Raw genomic sequence first — 23,808 nt, forward strand, 5'->3', positions numbered from 1 at the left:
TTAACCATACAGGTATAGCTATTCTCATTTTAAAATGATTTTTTTATGTATAACACATCCATAACAACTTCTTAGTTATTCCTTTTGGGTCACTTTCATTCTCTTTCTGGCCATTCATATTTGTATTTATTTCTCTAGTTTTATTTTTAAGAAGCAGCATAGTGTAGTCAATAGAAGCTGACCTCAGAGTCAAGAAGTCGTGGGTTCTAGTTCCCTGCCTTTGACACACACTGAATACGTGCCTGAGCAAGTCACTCAACCTCCAGCTCTTGAGCTAACTTTCTAAGACTCTGTGGAAGAAAAAGTGCCTTTCTGCATCTGTAGAGAAGTCTTCAATGGGTGTTTCCTGCACAAATTAAAATCGCAAGACTGGTTAAAAAAAACAAAAACATTTTTCTCATTTTTGTATAATTAAGGTAAGTCTAGTTCAGGCTCTGCTTTCTTTGCTTTATATCGCCTCACCTAAGCTTTTCCAAACGTTTTTTATTCCTCAGTTTATCATTTTAATGGCCCTGTATGCCACTGCACCGACATTCAGTAGTTTATTTGATGCTTAATGAGCTCTTACAGCAAATGTACTATTGACAGATTTTTTTGATGCCTCACTTGGACACTAAAGAAAGTAAAAACATTTTCCCATGGAAAGCTTTTGGCGGAGAAGTGGCCCTGGTGAAGCATCTGGTGAGTTGTATAAAAAGGCTTAGGTCAGGAAGATGAAACTGAATAGCAGTACATATGAAAAAGACCTGGGTTTCTTAGAATACTATAGTACATGGATAGCTTGGTGTAGTGGATAGAGCACCAACTTTGGGTTCCAATTTGGCCTTTGACGTACTTGAGCTTTGTAAGCACAGACAAGTCTCCTGCCTTCTTAGTGCCTTTAGTAACTCTGTAAGAATTTAAGTTACAGATGAAAAATAAACACTGATGAAATCACAGATCAAGACCAAATAAATAAATAGTCATTTCCAACCTTTAGACAAATTTAGACTTGATGTACGGAAAAATTTCCCTATAGTTAAAACGATGAGTGGAACAGGCTGCTTCAGAAGGTGGAGGGATCTGGAGGCTGGACCTAAGAGTTAGGATGTAAAGAACATGTTCCGTTCATGTTTGCTTATGGGTTGAAGTAGGAAGGCCTTTAAAACTTCTTCCAACTCAGAAATTTTGTATGCTGGCAGGAAGCCATGCAATATACAGTAATCTGATGCTTACAGACTCATCCAGAAGGAAGTAACATGCCAAACCACATCTCTAAGACAGGACACTTGTGCTTTTGTCATTAATGAGGGGAGAACCAAATATGGGTGTACTTTATCCAACAGCTTGTATGTCAGGTTGTATATAAGTAGCATTTTTGTAAGTCAATACTTGTAAAAATCCTATGGTAATCCACCTTCTAATTTATAAGTTTGAATTCTAATTTTTCACTTAGCAGAATTATGTCAGTCACACTATGCTTATAGATTTTGCATAGTTTTTAACTGCTTCTTTATTTCTCTGACAGATAATGTCATACACCGTCTAGTTTTCAATGATAAGAAGCAATACTGAGCAGCCCACATAACAGAAATGCCTTAAGAAGACAAGTCTTTTTGGGTGACATCAGAAGAAGCATAGTGTAGTGAAAAGAACACAGGACTAGAGCCAGAAGAACTCTTACTGTAAAGTGGGTTATCGTTATTATCATATGTTATTTATGTTGACATGTTGTTGGATGAATTAATACATTTGTTTGCACTTCCAGGTTACCAAGAAAATAATGGATAACAAAAACTACTGTAATCTGACAGACAAATTGCCCCCCTTTAGTGACTCTCCCCACATGCAGCTGACTCGGTCCTTCTACCTGGACCCTGTTGTCACTTTCCACCTATATCCAGAAGCTCCTGCCCCATCCCCTTACTCTGAAGACCTGCCAGTTCTCCCTTTTACGCCTGACCAGCTAATTGTGGAAAACTTTGGAGATCCTGGTTCCTTCCCTTTTCAAATGCCATATCCCTCTTCTGGAAGATGTGAATATTCCTACGGTCCAGCATTCATCAGGAAACGAAATGAAAGGGAAAGGCAGAGAGTCAAGTGTGTCAATGAAGGCTATGCCCAGCTTCGTCATCACCTACCAGAGGAATACCTGGAGAAGCGACTTAGTAAAGTCGAAACCCTCCGAGCCGCCATCAAGTACATTAATTACCTGCAGTCTCTTCTTTACAGAGATGAAATTGAAAGCAAGAATAAGCCAGGGAAAAGTCAGGCCATTGTGGCAACTACCAGTCACCAGATGGACCCCATTTTTAAAATTGTGTAAGTAGGGCCACGGTCTTAAGGGTACAGTGTTTACAGAATCATACCATGTCTCTTACCAAGCTTTAGTTTTGTTATTAGAATCCTATCACCAGAAGCATCTTTAGAGGTTCAATCATCTGTCTGAATCCTGCTCTACAAAGGATGCCTGGTAAGGGGTCATGCAACCTTTACTTCTTTCAATTACTGTGAATGGCAGTTGATCCAGTTTTCATAACCTCTGAGCTAACCTGGCACTGGGTAGTGGTTAGCTCTGTACAGCATGTTTGAAAATGTGTCTTGAGTACTACCATGGGCTGATGAGTTGGAGCTTTGAATATTGGTTTCTGGAATTTTAGGAAGGCAGCAGTAGGTCCTAGTGCCTTTCAGGCATCTGATTTCTCAACTTATGTATGTCTCTGTCCATTTGTAGCTTCCCATGGATTATTATTTCAGAGATTTTTTTTTTAATGTGGAAGGAGAAGATTTTAATTCATTTGTTGAGGGTCTACTATATGAGGACACAGTTGTGGGAGCTGAGGGAGATACAAAATTTGGATAAGACTTAGTTCCTATCCTCTATCTAATCCCACAGACAAATCACCTGTCTTCCTGAAGCTTCCCCATAGGAGGGGAATGTACATGTCAATAATTATAATACAAATAATACAAGCTAAGTGCATTAGAAAGAAGTATTCTGTGATGTTTCAAAGGGTAGGAAAGGTTGCTACAGACAAGGGAGAATCTGAGAAGGCTGCTCAGAGAAGAAGACATTTAATTTGGGCTTTAGAGCCTGGTTAGGAGTTTGTCAAATGAAATAGTACATTTCCCAGCAACCTTATGAGATCAAATTGGAAAAATACCTCAGGAATAGTGGAACAATGGCCCGGGGCAAAGAGTAGCCCAGGTAGGCTGAAGCAGAAATTTCACAGCAAGAAATAGTATGAGATGAAGCTGGAAAGGTAGGGTGGAAAATGATCCCTGTCCTAAAGGAGATTATTTTTGACTGGGGATATAACATATAAACATGTAAAAAGTAAATACGAGATAATTTGAGGAGGATGCCAAACAACGAGGAAGATCAGGAAAGGTTTCATGTAAGGAGGTGCTTCCTGAGGAAGCTAAGGAAGCTTTGGAGGAAGCTAAGGATTCTAAGACGTGCAAATGAGAGCCTCGAATGCCAAGTAAAGAAAAGAGTTTGGACTTCTTTTATCCTGTAGGCAATAGAGAGCCAGCTACTGAAGATTTTTGAGTATAGACATGAAGATGGACATGATCATATCTATACATAAGAAAGATTCTTCTACCAATGAGGGAGGAAAAAAGAACTGTTTAGAAGTCATTATAATAATCCAGGGAGCTTGTAACAAGGACCTATACTAGGTGGTAGCAGTGGCAATAGAGAGGAGGGCATAAATGCTGGAGACATTATAGCGGTGGAATCTACAGGTTGTTGCCCTCACCTTGTCTTTTCATGAGTTTGATCAGTCAAATTGTCAGATACTTTAAAGATATCCTATAATAACCAACCAAAATGAACCTACTTTTGGGGTTTTTTTAGTGTTTTTTTCTTACATGTAGACAGCTTTTTAAGTCTGTAGTTCTTATTACTTGGTAATAAGCAGGAATCTGAACCTTATGAACCTTCATCATAAGAGAAGCCAAAAAACTAGCTGAGGGGGAAAAGTGGTGGATAAAGTTAGAGTAATTTAGAAGATCCTGCTGCATTCAAAATGATTATAAATACAACAGATCTAAAGTCAACCTTTTCCTAGTCTCCTGTAACAGGTTCTGTCTTCCCACTTCTTTCTCAATGATACCATTGAGTGATACCACTGATTCCATATTATTCCCATTATTTCTCCCTTGGGGTGTTTTTTTTGGGGGGGGGAAGAGGTTCATTGTTTTATGCCAAATGCTTTGCAATGTGTTGTATTTGTGTCTTGAATAGTCAGTGAAGAGTATTCTACTGGTAGGGCTCAGACCATGATTTATATAATTGATTACCTCCAGATAACCCACACTGTAAATGGGACTCCAAGCCATAGTTTTCATGGACGACTTCAGAGGACATTTGTTACATTTAAACCCATTTAGTGCAGACATTTTGTGCCACTTTATTTAGTTCTAGGTTATCTTTGGTCATGTTTGCTGACTATTTCCTCAGTAGTAGTCTTGCTTTCCCAACTTCATAAACTGAAAGCAGAGATTATGTCTTCTTTCTCATGGATTACTCAAAGAGCTTTCACAGTACTGGACACATGGTCTTCAACCACTGTGACATAAGAAAATGTTTTCTCAGGAGATGATTTTTCTTGATAGTATTAATAAGCAAAATTATTCTTTTCCTTTTCCAACTGGTTGAATAAAGTTTTTTTTAAATGATGCTTTTGTTTTTTTCTTTTTCAATAACCACCTAGAGCAGGGGTGGGGAACCTTTGGTCTCAGGGCCACGTGTGGCCTTCTAGGTCCTTGAGTATGGCCTTTTGACTGAGTCCAAGTTTTACAGAACAAATTCTTTTATTAAGGGTATTTGTTCTGTGAAGTTTGCATTCAGTCAAAGAACCCTCGCTCTAGGTCCTAGAGCCTTCTTTGTTCAGTGACCCTGACCAACAAAGCCACTTTGTGTGATAGAGTATGCAACACTGACTTATCTTAAACTCCATGGTGTGGGTCTTTCCCACAATTTGCCCTGTCTTCCAATTCACAATTTCCCTGCCCTTAAATTCTGTCTCACCAAACCTTCACTGAACCATGCCTGTCCCCTCCTGCACAGGTCCTAACTTTCTAACCCATAATAATAGCAATAACAACACTAAATAAGCTGCCATTTCTATGGTGCTTTATGGTTTTGTAACTGAATAAGACCCTTCTCTGTAACATCCTTTACAGTGGTAGTCTGGCCTCTCCTAGCAGGCTCCCAGTGAATTAGAAGGCACTACCTCCTGAGGCAAGCCACTTTGGGACAGCTTTAAGTGATAGGAAGATTTTCCTTTTATCAGGCCTAAATCTGTCTCTTTCACCTTCTAGTTCTCTCTCTGGACAGGCAGAATAGGTCTAACCTCTTTTCCATTTAACAAGACTATTTTTAAAACATAGATTTTGTTAATCTTTTGTTTTTACATTACCTAGATTTCCCTTGTATCCTTTCTTCCCTTTGAGAGTCATCCCTTATAACAAAGAATTTTTTTTTATACTGGAAGAAAAATAATTCTCCAAAATTGATCAATATATTTTTACAAATCTGACTACATGCAACGTATCCCATCTGTGGACCTCCCACCTCTTCAGAGGAGTAAGAGGAATTGTCTTCTCGAATTTCTTCTTTGAGACCAAGCTTTTGTTCTTTCTAGTTTTGCAGCATTCACTTTTGATTGTTTTGTAGTGGTTATTTCCATTTCTATTGTTGTCATTATGTATGTTGTTTTTCTGGTTCTGTTTATTTTGCTTATTTGTTCAGTATTCATATTTGTCATTTCTTACAGCACAGTAGTATTCCATTACATTCATGCACCACAGTGTTTTTTTTAGCCACTCACTCACTGATGAGCATTCACTTTGTTTACAATTCTTCACTAGCATGAAAGATTCCACTATAAATATTTGGTGTATGTGGGGATTTTCATTTGACAGACTTTGATACTTTTTTTTTAAAAAAATTTTAAAAAATTCTCCTACGTCTATTCTCCAGGCTTAACATCCTCAGGGCCTCTTCAAGTGATTCTCAGATTATATGGTTTCTAGTTCCTTCACCATCCTGGTAACCCTCTTCTAGTCACAGTTTGGTTTAATGTCCTAGAAGTGAACGTAGTATTCCACTATGATCTGATTTGGGAAAGGTGGGAGAGGAAAGTGTTTATCTCTAGCGTGTTTAACCCAGTGGACACACCTATTTTGCTTAGACAAGTTCTTCTGTCCCTTGTAGACCAACCTACCACAACTCCTCTGGTTACTATGTTTTTCAGCAACAGACAAGAAGAGAACCCTGGCGATCCATAGTAACAGGGAGCCAACACACCGCCCAATCTCGGGCTTGGCTCAGAGCTTCTATTGGGGTTAAGGATCAGTCAGGATACAGGTGAAAACTCTTGAAGAAAAGTGCAAGATTGGTCTTTCTCTTTAAAGTTGTGGGGAAATCATCTCTCTAGGCCCTCAAGTGAAGTAGAAAGGGTAGATATGCTTTGGCTATATCAATGAGAGCTCAGCATTGGGCTGGGGAAAGAGCAATGATTTGGTGGCCGAGGACCTGGGTTCAAATCCTGAATTTGCTACTTAAGTATCTGTATTAGTGTTGGGCTTGGAGTCAGGAAGACCTGGGTTCAAATTTCGCCTCAGATTCTAGCTACATGACCCTGGGCAAGTCACTTGACCTCTGCCCCAGTTTCCTCATCTGTAAAATGAGCTGGAGAAGGAAATGGCAAACCACTCCAGTATTTTTGCCAAGGAAACCCATGGACAGTATCGGCATGATATTGAGTGCGGGGTCACTGAACAACAACCACCTTTAACCTCTGAGCTTCTGTAAACTAAGGGGATTGGGCTAAGTGATCTCTGGGGTCCCCTCCAGCTCTAAACGTGTGTCCATCTGTCATCTGTGGAGTGACTGAGAAGCCTTCCCCAGGCGCCTTCATTGCTTCCTATTTACTGTCTCCATTCATTCCTTCCCGCGGTGGGGGTCCTAGGGGGTCCTGTTCCTTCTGCAGAAGCCAGCTTAGCTCCGCCCCATCCAGCTGCTGCCGCGCTCCCATTGGCCGAAGCTTCAAGTTCGCACATGCTCTGAGGATCTTCAGAGCGAGCTTTCCGGCTGGCCGAGTCTCCATGACAACCCACCTAGCAACCAAATGCCGTTAACGTCGATGTGGGCAGGGGTAGCCAGGAGGATGAAGGTGGGCGCAGAGGCGAGGTAGGTCGCTGCTGCTGCTGCTGCTGAGCTTAGGGGATCTCCGGACCCCTCAGGGCCGGGCCAGAGTTGGGACAGAAGACCGAGGGTCCTCAGAGGGTCGGGTCAAAACCTGGGATTCCAGGACTGGGAGCAAATTCAGAGCTGAGGAGGGGACAGACAGAGGCGGGGGCTGGCATTGTCTCTTGAGCCAGGGGACAGGAGTCAGGCAATGGCTGGGATTAGGGGTCCCTGAGACACTAGGGATAGAGAATTAGTCAGAGCTCTATTTGGGGCAGATCATAGTGTCCCAAGTGTATGGGGTCCCGAGGCCAGGTGATAGAGTTGAGGGCAGTCATTGCTGGGGAACACTGCCTAAGAAGAGGGGTAGGTGTATGTTTGCATCATAGGGGGTTATTTCCTTCCCAAGCTGGTCCCCATCCCTTCAGATGCGTGGTGGTCCTCCATTAGATCCTTGCTGCAGGCACCCTTTGGGGAAGAATCTAATTCCCTTCAACGTTGATACCTGGGACAATACTTTTTGCCCTATGCTGGTTGTGGCTCAGAAATGGATTTGGGGTTCAGTCAGTGAGCAGACGTAGGTCTCGACCTAGGGCCAGGGTCAGAGCTCAGACTCAGGCTGGGGACAGTGTTAAACTTCAGACTGGGACTACTAATGTTAAGATTCAGTCTGGGACATAATGTGCTATTGGGGCTCAGTTGATGGTATGGCCAGGGGTCATAGGATCATAGATGTGGAGCTGAAAAAGGCCTGAGAGGTCACCTAGTCCAAACCCCTCATGAAGGTCCACCCAGAGGAGGCAAGTGACTTTTCCTAGGAGACACAGGTAGTGAGGAACATTCAAATCTAGGATCTTTGACTCCCAAGTGCACCCCTCTTTTCACTGTACTGGGCTGCCTTTCCATCTGGGGCCAGGTCTGGGAATCAGTCTGAGCTTAGGAGTTAGAGGAAATGTAGGCTGCCCTTGGAGTGGAGATAGTGCCAACTTGAGGTCCAACCCCCATAGCTCTCTTTAGGAGGAGTGAGCCAGACTTTGAGGTTGCTAGTCAGGAAAGGGAATTTTCAGCAACAAGGGAGTTCAGTGGGGCTTCATATACCGAAGCAGCACTCAAAATCACTGTTCTCTCACTTCTAATGTCTCTCAGTAGGTTGACAAGTTGAATACTTTTGTAGATAGAGGGCTGGATTTGGACTCAGGAAGTCCTAGGTTTGAATCCTGTCTCAGACACTTGCTAGCCGTGTGACTCTGGGCGAGTCACTTACCCTCTCTCAGCCTGTTTCCTCATCTGTAAAATAGAACTAATAATAGCACCTCCCAAGGTTGTGGAGAGCAAAAGGGTTAACGTATGTAAGCACTACATAAATTTTGGCTATTATGTTTTTTAAGTTGGCCATAGAGCTAGAATCTGTATCAACGAACCAGGCAGAGGAGTTGAGTCAGCTGTCCCTCTCTTCTGGGCCTCAGCAACAGCAAGTGGCTACAATGATGGTTGTCCTCAGAGTGGGTAACAGCTTTGATTTCAGTTGATAATAAAAGTACCTGCCACCAGGGATTCATTGATGGTGATTGCTCCTAGGCAATATCATTGAAGGCGATGGAATCCTTAGCAGGGCCCTGGATGCCTTCACTCAAGTACTGCAGTGTGAACACAGCCCAGAAGAGTCCCTGCTGTGTCAATGCCTCTGCTCCCGGGAACGCCCTCTCCGCCTGTCCTCTTGTACTCCAGGTTCCCTGTTTTATCAGACATCACTCCGCTGCAAGGTACCATCCTCTTAAAGCAATGGTAGGAGTCTCTGCTCCTGGCTGAGGGTCCTGTATGACAATAAGCACATTTAAATAGAGCACTTCACAGTTTACAAAGTGCTTTCATTCACAACAAACCTCTGAGGGAGAGAGTACAATTCCTATTACTATCTCAATTTTACAAGGAGCAAACAGGTCCAGACATGTGAGTTGTGCCTCAGTTTCCTCATCTGCAAAATGACCTGGAGAAGGAAATAGCAAACCACTCCAGTATCTCTGCCGAGAAAACCCCAAATGGAATCAGAGTTGGACGTGACTGAAAAATGGGGTCTTATTTCTCCTCCCGTTTCTCTCCCTCCGAGGAGTCCCTAGGATCCCAATTCTTTTCTTTTTGTTTTAGTTCATCATTTTACAATGTGAGGGGATCCTGGGAAATTTGAAATACTCATCTTAGCTTGCACAGTTTCACATGCAAATCAGGCTTTTATGGTTTGTGACTCCCCTTCCTAGTCCACCCTTCCATCCACTCTGCAGGTCAAGACCAGAGTTATTTTTCTTAGCTCTTTGAATTATTTAAGAAGCAAGGTTCTTTCTCTCTGAGATTCTTAAGACTGTCCCTCAGCCATAGATTGAACTGCTCACCTCAGAGCTATATGAATCCTAGCCCAGAGACTTCTTTGACCCATGACTGTAAAATTTTCCTTAACTAGCCTGTAATTTTCCTGTACTAACATATTACTGACCATCCTCTAAAGCATTATTATACTTTCTGAATGCACCTTTTCTCTAAAGAAAACCCTAAAGTTTCTTCATAATTGCACTGTGTCAACACCATCATCCATTAAATCCGCTTCTTTCGTATTGGATCCACACACCACGGTTGAAAGAATTGCCTTTCCCTGACACTTGCTCTCTGACTTTTTACTTCCTCTTAGTGCTAAATCTTAAATATGTCTAAAACCCAATTACACTTTATTAGTTATACCTAAGTCAGACAGAGGCTACTTTCAGTAGGATTTTTTCACATGGGTGTTGACATGAGATCACTCCTGCATATTTGTGTATGTAGACATCTATGTATACATTGTTGCTGTGACTTTATTCTTTCAATGTGTTCTTGGCATGTCTGAAGTCTGATTTTTCTCTGCCCTTCCAATCACAGTTGCTTTTTCCTAGGTGTGCCTGGGGTCGGCCAGATCTGTACAGGACTGACCTACAAGGGAAGGGGGCCAGACTGGAGTATGGCGACACATCAGTCCTTGCCAGGAGGGAATCAGATGGCTTTTACTACAGGGCTCAAATAAAACAAACACCAGAGGCAAGTCCCCATAGCCTCCCAAGGCCTCTTCAGAGCTTCTGCTTAGCTGCCACAGAAAATAGTAATGAAATGGACTAGAACAGTATTAAGTACCCTATTTGCTCAGCTATTAGTAGAAGCTGGCTACCTCTCAGGTTTAAGAGTGAAGATGTCGGGGGCAGCTAGGTGGTGCAGTGGATAGAGCATCAGCCCTGGAGTCAGGAGGACCTGAGTTCAAATGTGGCCTTAGACACTTGACACTAGCTGTGTGACCCTGGGCAAGTCACTTAACCCCATTGTCTAGCAAAAAACAAAACAAACCAAAAAAAAGTGAAGATGTCAGTGGTCATACCTTGAACTTGGAATATTGGTCTTGAAAAGTACACTACTCAGAAACATGTAATGGTGGGCCTATCCCATGGAAAGAGGAACTCATAGTAATGCTATGATGCATACAGATGCATAGGGCCTTATATTCGTTTTCTTCTTTAATCTTCAGATTAATTTGGTAAGGGAACAGAGGGAGGGTGGGGGTATGCCCATTTTACAGATTAGGAAATGGAGGCTCACAAAGGGAAAAAAGACTTATCCAAGGCCACACAACTAGTGAATTACTGGGGGCAGGACTCATACCCAGGACTTCACATTCCTAATTCACAATCCTCTCCATTATACTATTATACTATCCATACACAAAAACACTCATAAAGGCAAATTCCATCACAGGGAGCCAAGGTACTCTACATGAACATGAAGAATGGTTTGTTTTGTTTTTTCTCCAAGATGATCAAATCCTGAATACTAGTTTAGATTAATGAGAATAAACTTGTTCTAAAATAAAAAAGTTTGAATTATAAGTTATTTTAAAGTAGAATGTAGTTTTATTATTCTCTAAAAATGAATATTTAGCAGTCATTATAATGCTAATGAAGCAGTTTCAGATCTTCTGATCATTAGATAAGTCTCCTTTTTAAACTAGCACAAGACCTTTCACATGTTTTTCTATATTTTTTATTGATATATTTTGTTTTAACAAAGGCTAATATCAATTTACAAACAAATCACAAAATATACATCACCCCCCTAGAAGCATTTAAGTAAAAAAGCACAAGAGTAATTGTTGTCTCAGCACCCCACACTTCTTTAATTTACTGTTTGATGAAGTGTGCAACCTTCCATTTTTAAGTTAAACAAGGAAGGACCAGCAACATTTATTGTATTTCTTTTGTGTTTTGTAGACAGTTCATGTTGTAGTCAGGGGAATATTGTTTGTTTGGATCGACTCTCTTCACCCTGCATCACTTCATACAAAGCTTCCCATATTTCTTTGACTTTTTGACATTTGACAGTTTTTAGGGCGCAATGAAGTTCCATTACCACTACATTACCACTATCTAGTCAGCCACTCAGCATTCACTGAGCACATTGTTAATTTACAACTTTTTGCTATTGCAAATAAATACAGAGATTTGCCTAGGCAACACCTTCATTCTACATATGAGGAAACTGACACCCAGTGACACAAGCAGCTGGCTCAGATTCACCCACGGGAGGGTCCTCCAGCACTCTTTTCCCATAGCCACTCACATTGAAATGGCATTTTATGGCTTCTAAAGCACTTTCTTCATAACCACTCTATGAGGTAGGTAATTCAACTCAAATTGTCCCCATTTTACATAGAGCAAAACTGAGACTCAGAGAAATAGTGATGAATCTGAGCTGGTGCCAAGCTCCCCGAGTCCCTGTGACCCAGAAGTCCTTGGTCCCTAGGGCAGAATACTGACTGTGTGTCCAGGCATGTCCTAGGCGTGTGTGTTTGGGGGTGGCGGTAGGCAGATAGCTCCATGCAGGGGCCTGAATGGCTTGTGTGTGTCGAGGGGAGAGGCAGGAGACATTGGATGCTACTGGTTGTCTTGAATCACAGGTTGGAGAAAAGAGTGAAGAAGCTAGAGAGGAGAGGAAGAGGATAGACAGAGGATAGACCCACGACTGCAGGGTCCCGAGGCTGTTTCTTCTGCTAGGTTAGCTAAGTTCTGGACAGGACAGGAAGGTTTCTGCATGCCTTCCCTGGAAGCAGAGTCCCGGCCCTGGGCTCTGGGGCCTGTGGGATTCCTAGTACCATTTCTCATTTTGATTTCTCCCCTGCAGCTGGGGAGGCGGGGTAAACTCCTTGTGGAGTTTGAGGCCCCCCATTCCACAGATACAAAATCCTCAGGCCCACTACAGAGCACAACAACAGAGGATGTCATCCAGCACTCACGGGCCTTAGAGCACTCCCTACTCCCTGGAGACAAGGTTCTGGCACCCTGGGAACCAAAGCAGGAGAGATATGGGCCAGGCACTGTGGTGCAAGGCCTGGAGACCAGAGATCCTCAGAGAGGTAAGGGGAGCAGCCTCCCTCCTATCACTAGGACAACAGGGATGAAAAGGAGGAGACCTGGGTGATCTGGCCCGAGAAGAGCAAAGAAACAGGAGTGCACGAATGCACACCCCCTCCATATATATGTGTGTATATATGTGTGTGTGTGTGTATACAAATGCACATACATACACATACATATATACATACATACGCGCGCGTGCACGTGTGTGTGTGTGTGTGTGTATCTGTGTGTATACACACTCCTAAAGCTCTACCCCCCTTGCTCTTGAGGTCCTTGGCTATATGACCTTTAATGTCTATGGTATAGACTATATTTATCATTTGGTACCAAAATGTAGCAAAGTATGTATTTTCAGACAAAAATTATCTAAAATTATGTCAGATAAGCTAGCCTTTTTGCCTTGATGTAGTTATATTGGGGTCACTCAGTAATCATGGCAGTCATCCCATGCATCAAATAACCACAGCCCTTACAATTCAGGGTAGGAGGATAGTATGGGTCTTGTTCCTTAGTAAGATGCATTATGGTTTTGAAATTTTAAAAGGGATATGTCCAGACCATCTACCCATCTAGGAAATATGGAAATTTATGTTATAGGAATGGAAACAGAATGTCCCCAGGGAGGGAGTGCTAGACAGAGCAATGCCTTGTGGGAAAAGTGTTGGGTAGTGAAATGAATTGGGATTGTACCTCTGGGAACCATGAGCCACCTCCCTCCTTCCATTGGGGATGAAGTATATAATAGCACAGCTAACTGCACCTTTTTTTTTTTTTTTTTGGTCTGAGCAGCCTCAGAGGATGAAGAAATCACTGTCTGCTTTTGGAATGGCAAGATGGTCAAAGTGCCCTTAGGGGTAGCCATATGGATACCCCCAGCCTGTTGGGAGAAGGCTGTGGAGATGTTGCACAAGCCATTAGATAGCAGTTGGCCAAAGCCCGGAGAGCATCTTTGTACCATCCCCTGGACTCCCCGCTGTCCTCTCCTGGGATCTACCCTTGGGTATACTGTGGAGGGGCTTCTTCTGGGCTCTTTCTTGTGCCCGTCCCAGCATCTTTACCCCAAACCCCACAACCACTGTCCACTGTTGCCTAACGGCTGCCTCTGCTGTTGTTCCTTAGCCTGCTCTACCTGGTGGCCTCTCACCAGGACATTAGAGGACACAACTGGGGACCCCCTAGATGCAGACCCCAAAGCCACAGCACAACTTCTGGAGTTAGACAATCCCAGGGACAAAAAAGTGGCAGCTCACGTTTGCGTGGGTGTTACTTCTTCCTCTTCCTCCTCTTCTTCCTACTCTTTCTCTTCTGAAGAGGAGGATTTGGGGAGTGATCTGAAGAAAGCGCTTCCTCAAAGAATTATGGTAGACAGCACTGTCAACACTGACACCAGCCTTTTTGAGAAGCCCCTGAGACAGAAGGTCCTCAGTCAGCCACCCTGGAAATACTGGAAGAGAAATGGCCTAGAGCCCGGTCAAAGAAAGCCAGGTATGTTTAACTTCAGTCACCTGGGGGGCAGGGGCATGCTGGTAAATGTTTAACAATTGGATCTCCAAAAAAAAAAAAAATCGTACTCATTGTTTAACAACTTGCTTTCAGAAAAAAAAATAATACTCATGATGTACTTTTAAGTTTAGTCTGCATCTTTAAAGTTTTCCTCATCATTTTCTTAAGTCTATGCATTCAACAAAGCAATAAATCAAGCTCTGATCTGTAATATCTATTGATTCCCAAGGTGAGTATTTAATAGGCTCTCAGGAGCTGGTTTCAGCACACCTCTGCCTTGGGGGGAGGGGGCAGGCAGAAACAGGTGATTTTTCTTGTCAAAGTCAGTCCCTGACCCACTCTAGTGTGGCTATCTCATCAGAGTTGGACATAGGCAACCCTTTGGCATCAGGTTGGAAGTCCCTTGAGGGTGATCTTGAGGGAAGAAGGTGAAGACTAGGTATTTCTGCCCAATTTGAAAAAAATGGGATCCAAAATAAAAAAATCTGATGGGAAAAGAAGGAATGAACCTTTCCTGCTAGTCACCATCTTTGTTTTTCTTGATTGTAATTCTAGGTCTGTGTTGAGGCCACTCTCACAGTGGCTGATAGTAACAGCTGTCCTCACATTTGGTCACCGATGAGTTTTGGTATATTCAAAGAGCATTCAGTGAGGGTCGGGAAACATTTCAGAGTTGGAAACAAACCGTGCGCTGGGTTTTCTTGACCTTGTCATCATTCATTGAAATGCATAAATGGTTGCTGCCTTTTTGGGTGAAACCCACTAGTAGAGCCCAGCTAGAGGTTAGTTACAGCGGCCAAGACCCCATACAGGTTCTCAGCAAAAACTTGATTAAATGGATTCCTGGACTTATGTCTCTAAACTGGGGCCTGGGCTAATCAGAACCCGAAGGGAATGTCAATGAAAAGTCTTTACATTTACTTCATGATTAGGCTTATCTAGCTTACAAAACCTTTTTGTTTTATTGTATCCTCATGGTAACTCTGTGATGAGGAAACCCATCTAATGAAGGAGATGAGATTAGAACCCAGGCCTTCGGATTCCCAGTCCAGGGCTCTTCTGATGTACCAGGCTGTCTAAAAGACATCAATCACATGCTGTTTTCCATCTGGCCTATGGGAGGGTGAAGGACATGGAATTTGTGCTTTGAAAGAACCTAGGTCTTCCCATGGAACTTTCCCTTCCATTCTGCTTTTGGCCCTCTTGGGTTGGCAGGGAAGGACACTGTTAAATTCTCTCACTTTCCAGCCTCCCCAGCATGGCCCCATGTCCTGACTTTGCCAAAAGGTCCTGAGGGGATCCTGCCTGACCCACTGGCCCCTGGGTGGGGATTCTTGTGACACAGGAGTTCTCTTTCTCTACCTGGAGCGACTTACTCTGACTTCATGTTGTCCCTTTTTGGATCTTATGTGTTTCTTCAGGAAGTAGCTTCCTCAGCTGTGAGCAAGGACAAGAGGAACCGAGGTCCAGAACCATTTCTAGCTATCAAGGCTATTTATAGTATGTGAATTGTAGGTTGACTTTTTCTACCTTACATCTTAAGTAGCAGGGTCTATAAGAGCTAAGAATTATAATAGTTCTGCTGGATAAAGAATCCCTAGGCCTAGACCTTTTCATTGTCTGCATCACTAATAATGTAGACCCCACTTCCTGTATCACTAACCAATGGGAGTAGCCTGTTTGAGGCCATTGTCCCATCTCCATGGCAACTGCTTACAATGATGGGCCTCCTAGTCCGTGTAGACCTCGAACTGTTCCTAAGGGTAAGACCTCAGATTGAGGGCTAAAGGGGGTCACATGGACCTTGCCATCAGAAAAACAATGTCTTTAATAGGAATCTTTGACCATTCTGAGACAGGATGGCCTACCCTTACTTAAGGATTGGTGGAGACATATTAATCTGGTGGTGTGGTCTAGAAAGATGGGAGTCCTTTTAGTGTCCTCAGGACACTACAGGAAACCTGGGTTGGGTTTATCCATATGGATATAATATCATCTCCAACCCATGGGTACGGACACTAGAGGCTTAGGAACTTAACTGCTAAACCATCAACTTCCCCGTCAGGAGTAACTTACCATTGAAAAACCAAGAAAGCATCCAGACCCCTCTGAAATAGAATTAGTCCAATATCAAATTTGGCAAAAAAAAAAAAAAGTACAAACTAGTATTTTCTGAGATTTGTCTTCTTTCAGAATCAAATGAGTGATAGAGAAATTGACACCAGAAAACCTGGGGTTTTCGTGCTGATTTTCCCACAGATACATGGAAGAAACAAAAACACTAACTGCCCAACAGAGAGGGCATCTATGGGAAGACAAGTGAAATGGAGGGGCCTTGGTGGCAAGGGGTGTTGCAGGTACCTTTCTTCCTATGAGAGTACAGAACAGCTGCAACAGCTGCATAAGTCCTGTCACTAGGTGTAGACACAAATAAAGACCCCTGCTCCCACACCCCCACCACTTAACATCAGCTCTATGATTCACATCCTCTATCCAGCCTACAGAGTCTCCAATGTTGTGGACCATGGCAGCTTTGTACACAGGTTCACACAATCATTTGGTCCACACTCGCTTTTCCAATCTGAAAAGCATGCCTACTCTACTTAGCCCCCATTGATGTTGCTTCATCTCCCACTTAACTCTCGTTACTGATCATTCAGAAGTTCTCCCTCCCCCCAAGCTCCAGAAAATCCTAATCAGAAGATGTTAAGAGAAATATGAAGAGATCTTAAATTGCTATCAGACTTATTAACTGATTTATTTTGAGCTGCAGGCATATATGGCTAAACTGTAAGCATTTGAGTAACCGGCCATCTCTACTGGTATGCTTAGGGCCATGTCTTAGTGAGGAAGATTTATCTTGACTAGACCTTCTTAACCCTGGGGTCTGTGGATGATGGCAAGATCTCAGGGGGTCTTTGAGCTTGGATAGAAAAAAAAAAGTACATCTTTATTTTCACTAACTTCTAAAGGAAATTTAGTATTTCCTTCAGTTATGAACGTAGGCAGCAAAACAGATGGGGTCCATAGGCTTCATCAGACTGCCAGAGGTGGTGGGGATGAAGGAGGGCATGACACGCAAAAGGGATCAAGAACCCCCATGTAGACCATGCCTGAGCTGGAAGGAGGGGGGGCTGGTTCTGCTTCTGTGGCATGGAACGTATCATTGATAGGTTTACCAGGAAGAACAGAAAACAAGTGCTGAGTTTTTCTCTCCACAAGCTGATTTTAGGGAACCTGCTATTTAGAACCTTTGGAACATTTTGGAGGGGCACTGCACCTTCTGTAAATGCCTGCCACTTTATGGAATCTCAGAGTTGGAAAGTGTCACCAGAGGGCATTCAGTCTAGCCCATATGTGGATAGAAATCCTCTTCACAATATTCTTGGCAAGATAGTCTTCCAGACTCTGCTTGAAGATCTCCCAATAACAGGAAGCTCACTACCTGTAAGATCATTTATTTTAATTTTGGACAGCTCTCGTCATTAGGATGTCTTTCCTAACATCGAGCTAAAATCTGCCTATTGTTTCTGCAGGGCCCAAAGAGCAAACTGCTGTTCTAGCTTTCAAATACTGCAAGACAGGAATGGCATTCACTACCCCCACCCCACCCCTCCTCTAGGTTAATATCCCAGTTTCTTTAATCCTCCTATTAGTCCCACAACTGCTCATTATCCTTTAGACCTGTTCTGACTTGTTAATGATCCTCTGAAAAGGTGGAATCCAGAACTGAACAGAGTTTCTCAGGAGTGGTGTGACCAGGGCAGGACTGTCACTTCCCATGTCCTGGACCCTGTTGTTCCATTAATGTCACCTAAGAGCGAGCTTGTTTGCATGTCACAATGCAGAGTCATTCATGTTGCAGTTCATCATAGACCCCCCTCCCTATCTTTTTATGTGACCACTTCTTGCCATGTCTCTGCCATCTTGTACTCAGGCACTGGAACTCAAGGACAGGATTCTCTGTCTCTCTGTCTTTGTCTCTCTATTTCATGCCGCCTCTGACTGGTTGGGTGACCCTAGTGCTGTATGCAACTAAATTGCAAAGAAGGTGCCAACCTGCATTGGGAGGGAATGTTTCCTCATGTGGGAGTTTCACATGCCAATGAAATCACAGGCACGTCCCTACCCATATCCATATCCACACAGGGTTTTGGTCCCAAAAGTTTAGTGCAGTTTTAAATTTTAATATCTGAAAATATGTAACAGCTTAGTATGACTCCAGATGTAACACTTACATTATGCTTTAAGGTTGGCAAAGCACTGGTGATACATATATTCTCTCATTTGGATACATTATTTCATCGCCATAGGTTCTCCTTTCACTGATGTAAACCACACACCCTCTGTGACTTAATAGTAAAATTCTGAATAAATTCTATCCTCTTGGCTTCAGCTTGCTTTCCTAGCCCACTGGCTCTGTCATTCAATATGTTAGCTGTCTTTCCTAGCTTCATTTCATATGCGTATATCATTGGTGCCTTCATCGAAAACATTAGGCAGCTAGGATAGAGAGCTGGACTGGGAGCCAGGGAAACCTGGGTTCACACTGTACCTTGTACTTCCTAGCTGTGTGACTCCAGGCAAATCAGTTCACCTCTCTATGCCTATTTCCCTGCCTATAAAATGAGGATAACAGCAATGCCTACCTCGCAGGGATGTTGTGAAAATCAAATGGGACGACCCACGTAAAGTGCTTTGCAGACCTGAGAGTGCTATATAAATGAACGCTAGCTATTCATAAAGGTTGCCCAACTCTGCTTTTCCCGTTTGGGCCTCAAGAGCACCTCTCCTTTCTGCCACCCCTCTTTACGTTCATTCATGATTATGAATCACAGGCTCTTTGAGAGAGAAAACACTAGTTGTGAAGAGGTCTTACTCTGTCTCAGGTGGTTTGGGGTTTTATTTTGATGTATTCTCTCAAGTGTTACTTCTGTTCTCTTAGCTCCTAGAAATTTGCTTCTCCCTTTCCTATCACTTATTTTTGCCAAATGAGATAATAATGTGTTTAAGCATGATATGTCAGCTCTACTATTAGCTTAATTTGGCTTAGCAACTTTTTTTTTTGTCAGTGAGGCAATTGGGGTTAAGTGACTTGCCCAGGGTCACACAGCTAGTAAGTGTCAAGTGTCTGAGGTCACATTTGAACTCAGGTCCTCCTGACTCCAAGGGTGGAGCTCTACCCACTACGCCATCTAGCTGCCCCTGCTTAGCAACTTTTTTGGGGAACGTTCGCTGTCCCTGCTTCTCAGAGTGATCTACCTCAGAATCTACCAGCATAGATCAAGGGTCCTAGGCTTAGATCAGCTTGACTTCCCTTATTGGCAGTATGTAGAACAATATGGCTTATATTTGACCATCTCTTCTACACAAGCGCACAGAATAATGGCAGATGACTAATTCTGAAATTTTATTCCCTTTCAAAGGCAAAGAGTCACTGAGGAAACTTATAGACACTTGAGACTCAAGAGTTGTTCTAGCCAGGTCCTTTCCACTATCTGGAATAACTCCTTCAGTACCATGGCACAACCAATACTGACTCATTCTGGAGGATAGGAACAAGGTGTTGCTGCAGCTCTCTCCTGGGAGAGACAGAGAGGCAGCCGAAGGAGAAGCTGGACACATGCTGTAGAGGTGAAAGCTGGCAAGAAACAGGCCTGAAGCCAGAGCAGACCCTGGCGGGGGGGGGGGGGCTGAGCAGAAAGTATCAGGTCCAAGGCAGAGAACCACAGAGCATTTCTGCAGGAGCAGAGCCTTGAGGTTACCGGATGATGCAGAAGGGTCTAAACACCGTGCAGAGTCCTTATGGGATATCATTTCAAAGTAGGAAGACATCTATAAACTGTGCATGCAGAATCCTTTTCTAAAACCATAGCACGTCAGACATGGCAGCAACTTTAAATATTCAGTACAACCTGCTGATTTTAAAGAGGAGGAAACTGAGGCCAGAGAAGGGAAGAGGTTTGGGACCAAAATAAGCTGAGGTGCCAAGCAGGACCTTGAACCCAGGGCTGGAGTTCTTCCTGGTTTGCCAATCTGCCTATCTAGGTTCCCTCTCTGTATTAAAAGTTTTTCACATTTCAAGGGTTAGATTTCCTATAATATGGCTCTGTTTAAACTATAACTTCATTACAAGGAATATCAGCAATTTTTGCAAGGGAAGTTTTTGGGCTTTTTGTTTTTCAAATTCAAAATGGACTAAATTGCCAGGTATGGCACCTCAGTGAATCATTGGTATGGAAAGATGTTAGATGAAACGGAAATACTGTTAGGAACATTTTTTTCAATCTTGTAGAAGTACTAAGAGATAAATGTTATTGATCTAATAGCTAAAAAAAAAAAAAAAAAAGCTTTCCATAAAGCAAAAACGTAGGGCCAAGATCACAAGTGATACCAGCAATGACCACAGTTGTTGTTCACAAGGTGGGGTTCATTTCCTGCCTTGTGTTGTGAGAGTTCTCCTCTCACCTCAACAAATCTGGAAGAGGTCTCTGCAGCATTGCCTTTTACTCTCTGCAGGTGGTTTTGTGAAAGGGCATGGATGAGCTGCTTCAGAGTTTATGTATATGAAATGTTTCTGTCATAGTAGCCACAGGGTGTCTGTTTCGGGCAAGCGGGTCTCCAGTCTCACTTTTTATAAGTTGGCCCAGACTGCTTTGTAGGATGTTTATTTTACCCCCAATAAAAGTAATAAAATCTGAATGAAATCTCCTTACTTCCAAAATTTCTTTATTTCCATGATTAACTCCATAGGGAAAAAGAAAACAATCACAATTTTACAGTCAAATATCAAGGCACATTATTCTTCACATTCAGGCAGGGGAAAGCAAGAGATACATCCTACCTCTCCCCTTTCAGAGCATTTAGTTAAAACAGGCTTCAAGACAGACAGACCAGAGGTCCTAGGACATCTGACCGGCTTGATTGGCACTCCACATACATACTCTTCGTGCATAAATACTGACAAAGAGAACCACAGTGTGGTTTGGTTTAACACTCTTTGCTATTTAAAAAAAAAAAGTGCTGACCGGTGTTAAAGAGGGAAACTCAGATCGATGATTTCTCCTGAGTCAACCTCTATCATGTGTGTTGTGGTTACATTAGGGGACCCCACTGTGACAGTATAGGTGCCTGGACAAACTTCTATTGTGATGTCCTTTGAACTTGTTCCGGCCTGGAAAGAAAAGATGGATATTACTGGGTTAGAGCTTTGTGGTCCCTTTATCAAAATCACACTTTCCCTACCTGGCCTGTGGCCTCATCATCCCCTAAAATGACTTCTAGTTGCTGCTTCAATGTAAGAATACAATAAAAGTAGCGTGGGTTGTACATAGGAGGAGCTGCGCGTGCTGGAGTTAGGTGGTAGCTGGTGGAGGAGAAGATAGACACCAACATTTGTTTATGAGCTCAGATTTGTAATAGCAGGGAAGTGCTCTGGATGAGGGACCATCCTAATTAACAAGGCTCTAGTAAACCTGTGATAATGGCGGTGGTGGTGACGCGTTTCTCTGCTTCTAAAGCCAAGACACTCTGGGAACTGATTTCAATATAGTCATTAAAATGGCCTAAATTACTTGGCTAGGAAAAGCTGCTGGAAGCTTGGCTTTCTCTTTCAGTGCCAACCCACAGGAAGTAGGCGTTCATGGAAAGATTTGATTCAGGCTCCGCCGTGGCCACAGCTGATCAGTATGAGGATGTCCTAAAATTATGTGGCATTCAAACCGATTCAACAAATACTAATTAAGCACCTACTCTGTCTAAGGCCTTAAGGCCACATGTGGCCTTCTAAATCCTTAAGTGTGGCCTTTTGACTGAATCCAAATTTTACAGAACAAATTTTTGTTTTGTTTTGTTACAGAACAAATGTAAAATATAAATGTAAAGTGTTAAAGCAATATATAAATTTCAATGATTATGATTACATGCCTGCAGCAATAGGAGCATCTGCCATTGTAAAGGAAAGGTGGTATTTGTGATTTAATAAAGAACTACCAGCTTGAAAAAAGTAGACCATGAACCCTCTTGCTTTCAGCCCCTGATTGAGATGAACATTCTGAAGTCTATATACTTTGCTTCACATAGCTGACGTAGGACTGTTTGCATGTTCTGAACTATGGAAACAGAGACAGCTTTTGGAAAGCGTGCCTATGTTAGGCTTGCAGAATCCTGGAGGATAATCCAGGTGTGGTTGCTCTCCATTAATCTTGCACATGAGGAGAGGTTGCCTGGCAGCCAAGCTCCAGGTAACTCAGGGAATGACAGAAAGATCCACATGCCCACAGTTAATCAGTATCGGAACATCTGAGCCAAGAGCTTAAATTGGGAGTAGGAGTAAATAATAATCCTAACTCACATTTGTAAAGCAGTTTAGACTTCACTTAGCACCCACCTTCCTCAATACATTCTTGGACTTCTCATTTTTACTTTGCAGATAAGAAACCAAAACTTAGAGAAGTGACTTCTCCGAGGTCACACAGCTTAAGCTAAAACAAGAACCCAGGTCTCCCAAGACCGTTGCTCCTCCTCCTCCCACCACTACATGGTCTTGGTTATTAATACCAGTAATGTTCTGTACTGTGGCTCCTTGACAATCTGGGTACAAATATTTAAGGAAATTCTCATGGTAACAAATTCCAGTTACTCTTCAGAACTCTTCTGTGAATTTCTCCCCCAGACCCCTCCCCCAAATTGTTTCATACAGTTAATGAGCCACTTCATTTATCTTACGTGCCAAATAGCAGTGTCATTATCTATTGTGACAAGAAGATTTTGGAGGGAAGTGGCTGATGGCTTCTGGCCAACATTTTGTTTGGACCAGACCCCTGCAAAGCTCTGCTTTTTGGAATTCAAAAAGGGATTTTTAGTTTGGAAGCAAAAGGGCCAGCCCACTCCTGCTGACTTCACAGCTGGTGGAATTTCATTGGAATCTGGGGTTGGCACATCCTAACTGCAGGAATTGGGACTCGAATATCTCAAATTCTTTCCAACCACAGCTATGTGTTCAGGCACAAGGAACATCCTGTAGCATTAAATAAAGGGTGCCTGGGGTGGGCAAGAGTTAGTGACCCAAAATTAGAGAGCACCATTTTCCTTAATGTGCTGGAGTGTCCCAACTTAAGGCAGCTCTGTATCCTGTAATACCCAGAGGAATGGCTGGGTTCTAGCTCTGGGGAGGAAAGAACAGGATTTAGAGCTAGAACGCTGCTTAACCATCACTTAGTTTAGGGGCAGCTAGATGGCACAGTGGATTTCTAGAACATCGGCCCTGGAGTCGGGAGAACCCGAGTTCAAAACTGATCTCAGACCAGACACTTGACACTTACTAGCTGTGTGACTCTGGGCAAGTCACTTAACTCCAACTGCCTCACTAAAAAAACAAAAACAAAAAATCATCACATAGTTCAATTCACTTGTTTTACAGGGGAGGAAAGTGAGTCTCACAAAGGTTAAGGGACTTTCCCAAGGTTACAGAAGCAGAGGCAGGATTCAAACACAAGTCTTTCAATTCCAAACTCAGTGCTGTTTTTATGACATCACCATGTTAAAAAGGCTAAAGGTAGGAACTCACCATAGACTCGGATGATTCTGGGCCAAGACTGGATGACCCTGTGTCAAATCTGAATGGTCCTGGGTCAAACTTGGATGGTCCTGTGTCAAACCTGGATGGTCCTGGGTCAAACCTGGATGGTCCTGGGTCAA

General features: G+C 42.9%; 3 protein-coding genes across 10 annotated transcripts in view; 2 read left to right on the forward strand and 1 right to left on the reverse strand.

Annotated features, from left to right (window-relative positions):
* Positions 1-1,510: 1,510 nt before the first annotated feature.
* On the forward strand, positions 1,511-4,665 carry ASCL3 (achaete-scute family bHLH transcription factor 3). The gene is made up of 2 exons (XM_027852634.1): positions 1,511-1,669; positions 1,748-4,665. The coding sequence occupies exon 2, from the start codon at positions 1,763-1,765 to the stop codon at positions 2,303-2,305; it is 543 nt and encodes a 180-aa protein (XP_027708435.1). The 5' UTR covers positions 1,511-1,669; positions 1,748-1,762; the 3' UTR covers positions 2,306-4,665.
* A 2,454-nt stretch (positions 4,666-7,119) lies between these two features.
* On the forward strand, positions 7,120-19,761 carry CUNH11orf16 (chromosome unknown C11orf16 homolog). 2 transcript variants are annotated; one of them, XM_027852680.1, is made up of 6 exons: positions 7,120-7,183; positions 8,759-8,943; positions 10,102-10,243; positions 12,371-12,602; positions 13,396-14,091; positions 19,536-19,761. In XM_027852680.1, the coding sequence occupies exons 2-6, from the start codon at positions 8,777-8,779 to the stop codon at positions 19,568-19,570; spliced, it is 1,272 nt and encodes a 423-aa protein (XP_027708481.1). In that variant the 5' UTR covers positions 7,120-7,183; positions 8,759-8,776; the 3' UTR covers positions 19,571-19,761. The 2 variants fall into 2 exon arrangements, with proteins under 2 accessions (XP_027708481.1, XP_027708480.1); XM_027852679.1 differs by lacking the exon at positions 19,536-19,761 and having other exon boundaries at positions 13,396-14,175.
* A 1,060-nt stretch (positions 19,762-20,821) lies between these two features.
* Positions 20,822-23,808, reverse strand: part of AKIP1 (A-kinase interacting protein 1) — a 9,272-nt gene continuing 6,285 nt past the window's right edge. For 5 of the 7 annotated variants that reach the window (XM_027852685.1, XM_027852688.1, XM_027852683.1 and 2 more), the window contains 2 exons: positions 23,678-23,789; positions 20,822-21,283 (listed from right to left, as the gene is read on the reverse strand). In XM_027852685.1, coding sequence (XP_027708486.1) covers positions 21,143-21,283; positions 23,678-23,789 — 253 coding nt within the window. In that variant the 3' untranslated portion in view covers positions 20,822-21,142. Of the gene's footprint in view, positions 21,284-23,677 lie in introns of all 7 variants that reach the window. The other 2 variants (XM_027852686.1, XM_027852682.1) reach the window with 2 other exon arrangements.

This window comes from Vombatus ursinus, unplaced genomic scaffold (genome assembly GCF_900497805.2).
Source record: "Vombatus ursinus unplaced genomic scaffold, bare-nosed wombat genome assembly UNPS02009770.1, whole genome shotgun sequence".
Taxonomy (NCBI): Eukaryota; Metazoa; Chordata; class Mammalia; order Diprotodontia; family Vombatidae; genus Vombatus; species Vombatus ursinus.

What these genes read in the sequence shown, in the direction of transcription:
- ASCL3 (XM_027852634.1), top strand. Translation starts at nt 1,763, where the DNA reads ATGGATAACAAAAACTACTGTAATCTGACAGACAAATTGCCCCCCTTT.
- CUNH11orf16 (XM_027852679.1), top strand. Translation starts at nt 8,777, where the DNA reads ATGGAATCCTTAGCAGGGCCCTGGATGCCTTCACTCAAGTACTGCAGT. An exon ending in AAATAAAACAAACACCAGAG is followed by an intron (nt 10,244 to 12,370) that starts GCAAGTCCCCAT and finishes TCTCCCCTGCAG; the next exon opens with CTGGGGAGGCGGGGTAAACT. An exon ending in GACCAGAGATCCTCAGAGAG is followed by an intron (nt 12,603 to 13,395) that starts GTAAGGGGAGCA and finishes TGGTCTGAGCAG; the next exon opens with CCTCAGAGGATGAAGAAATC.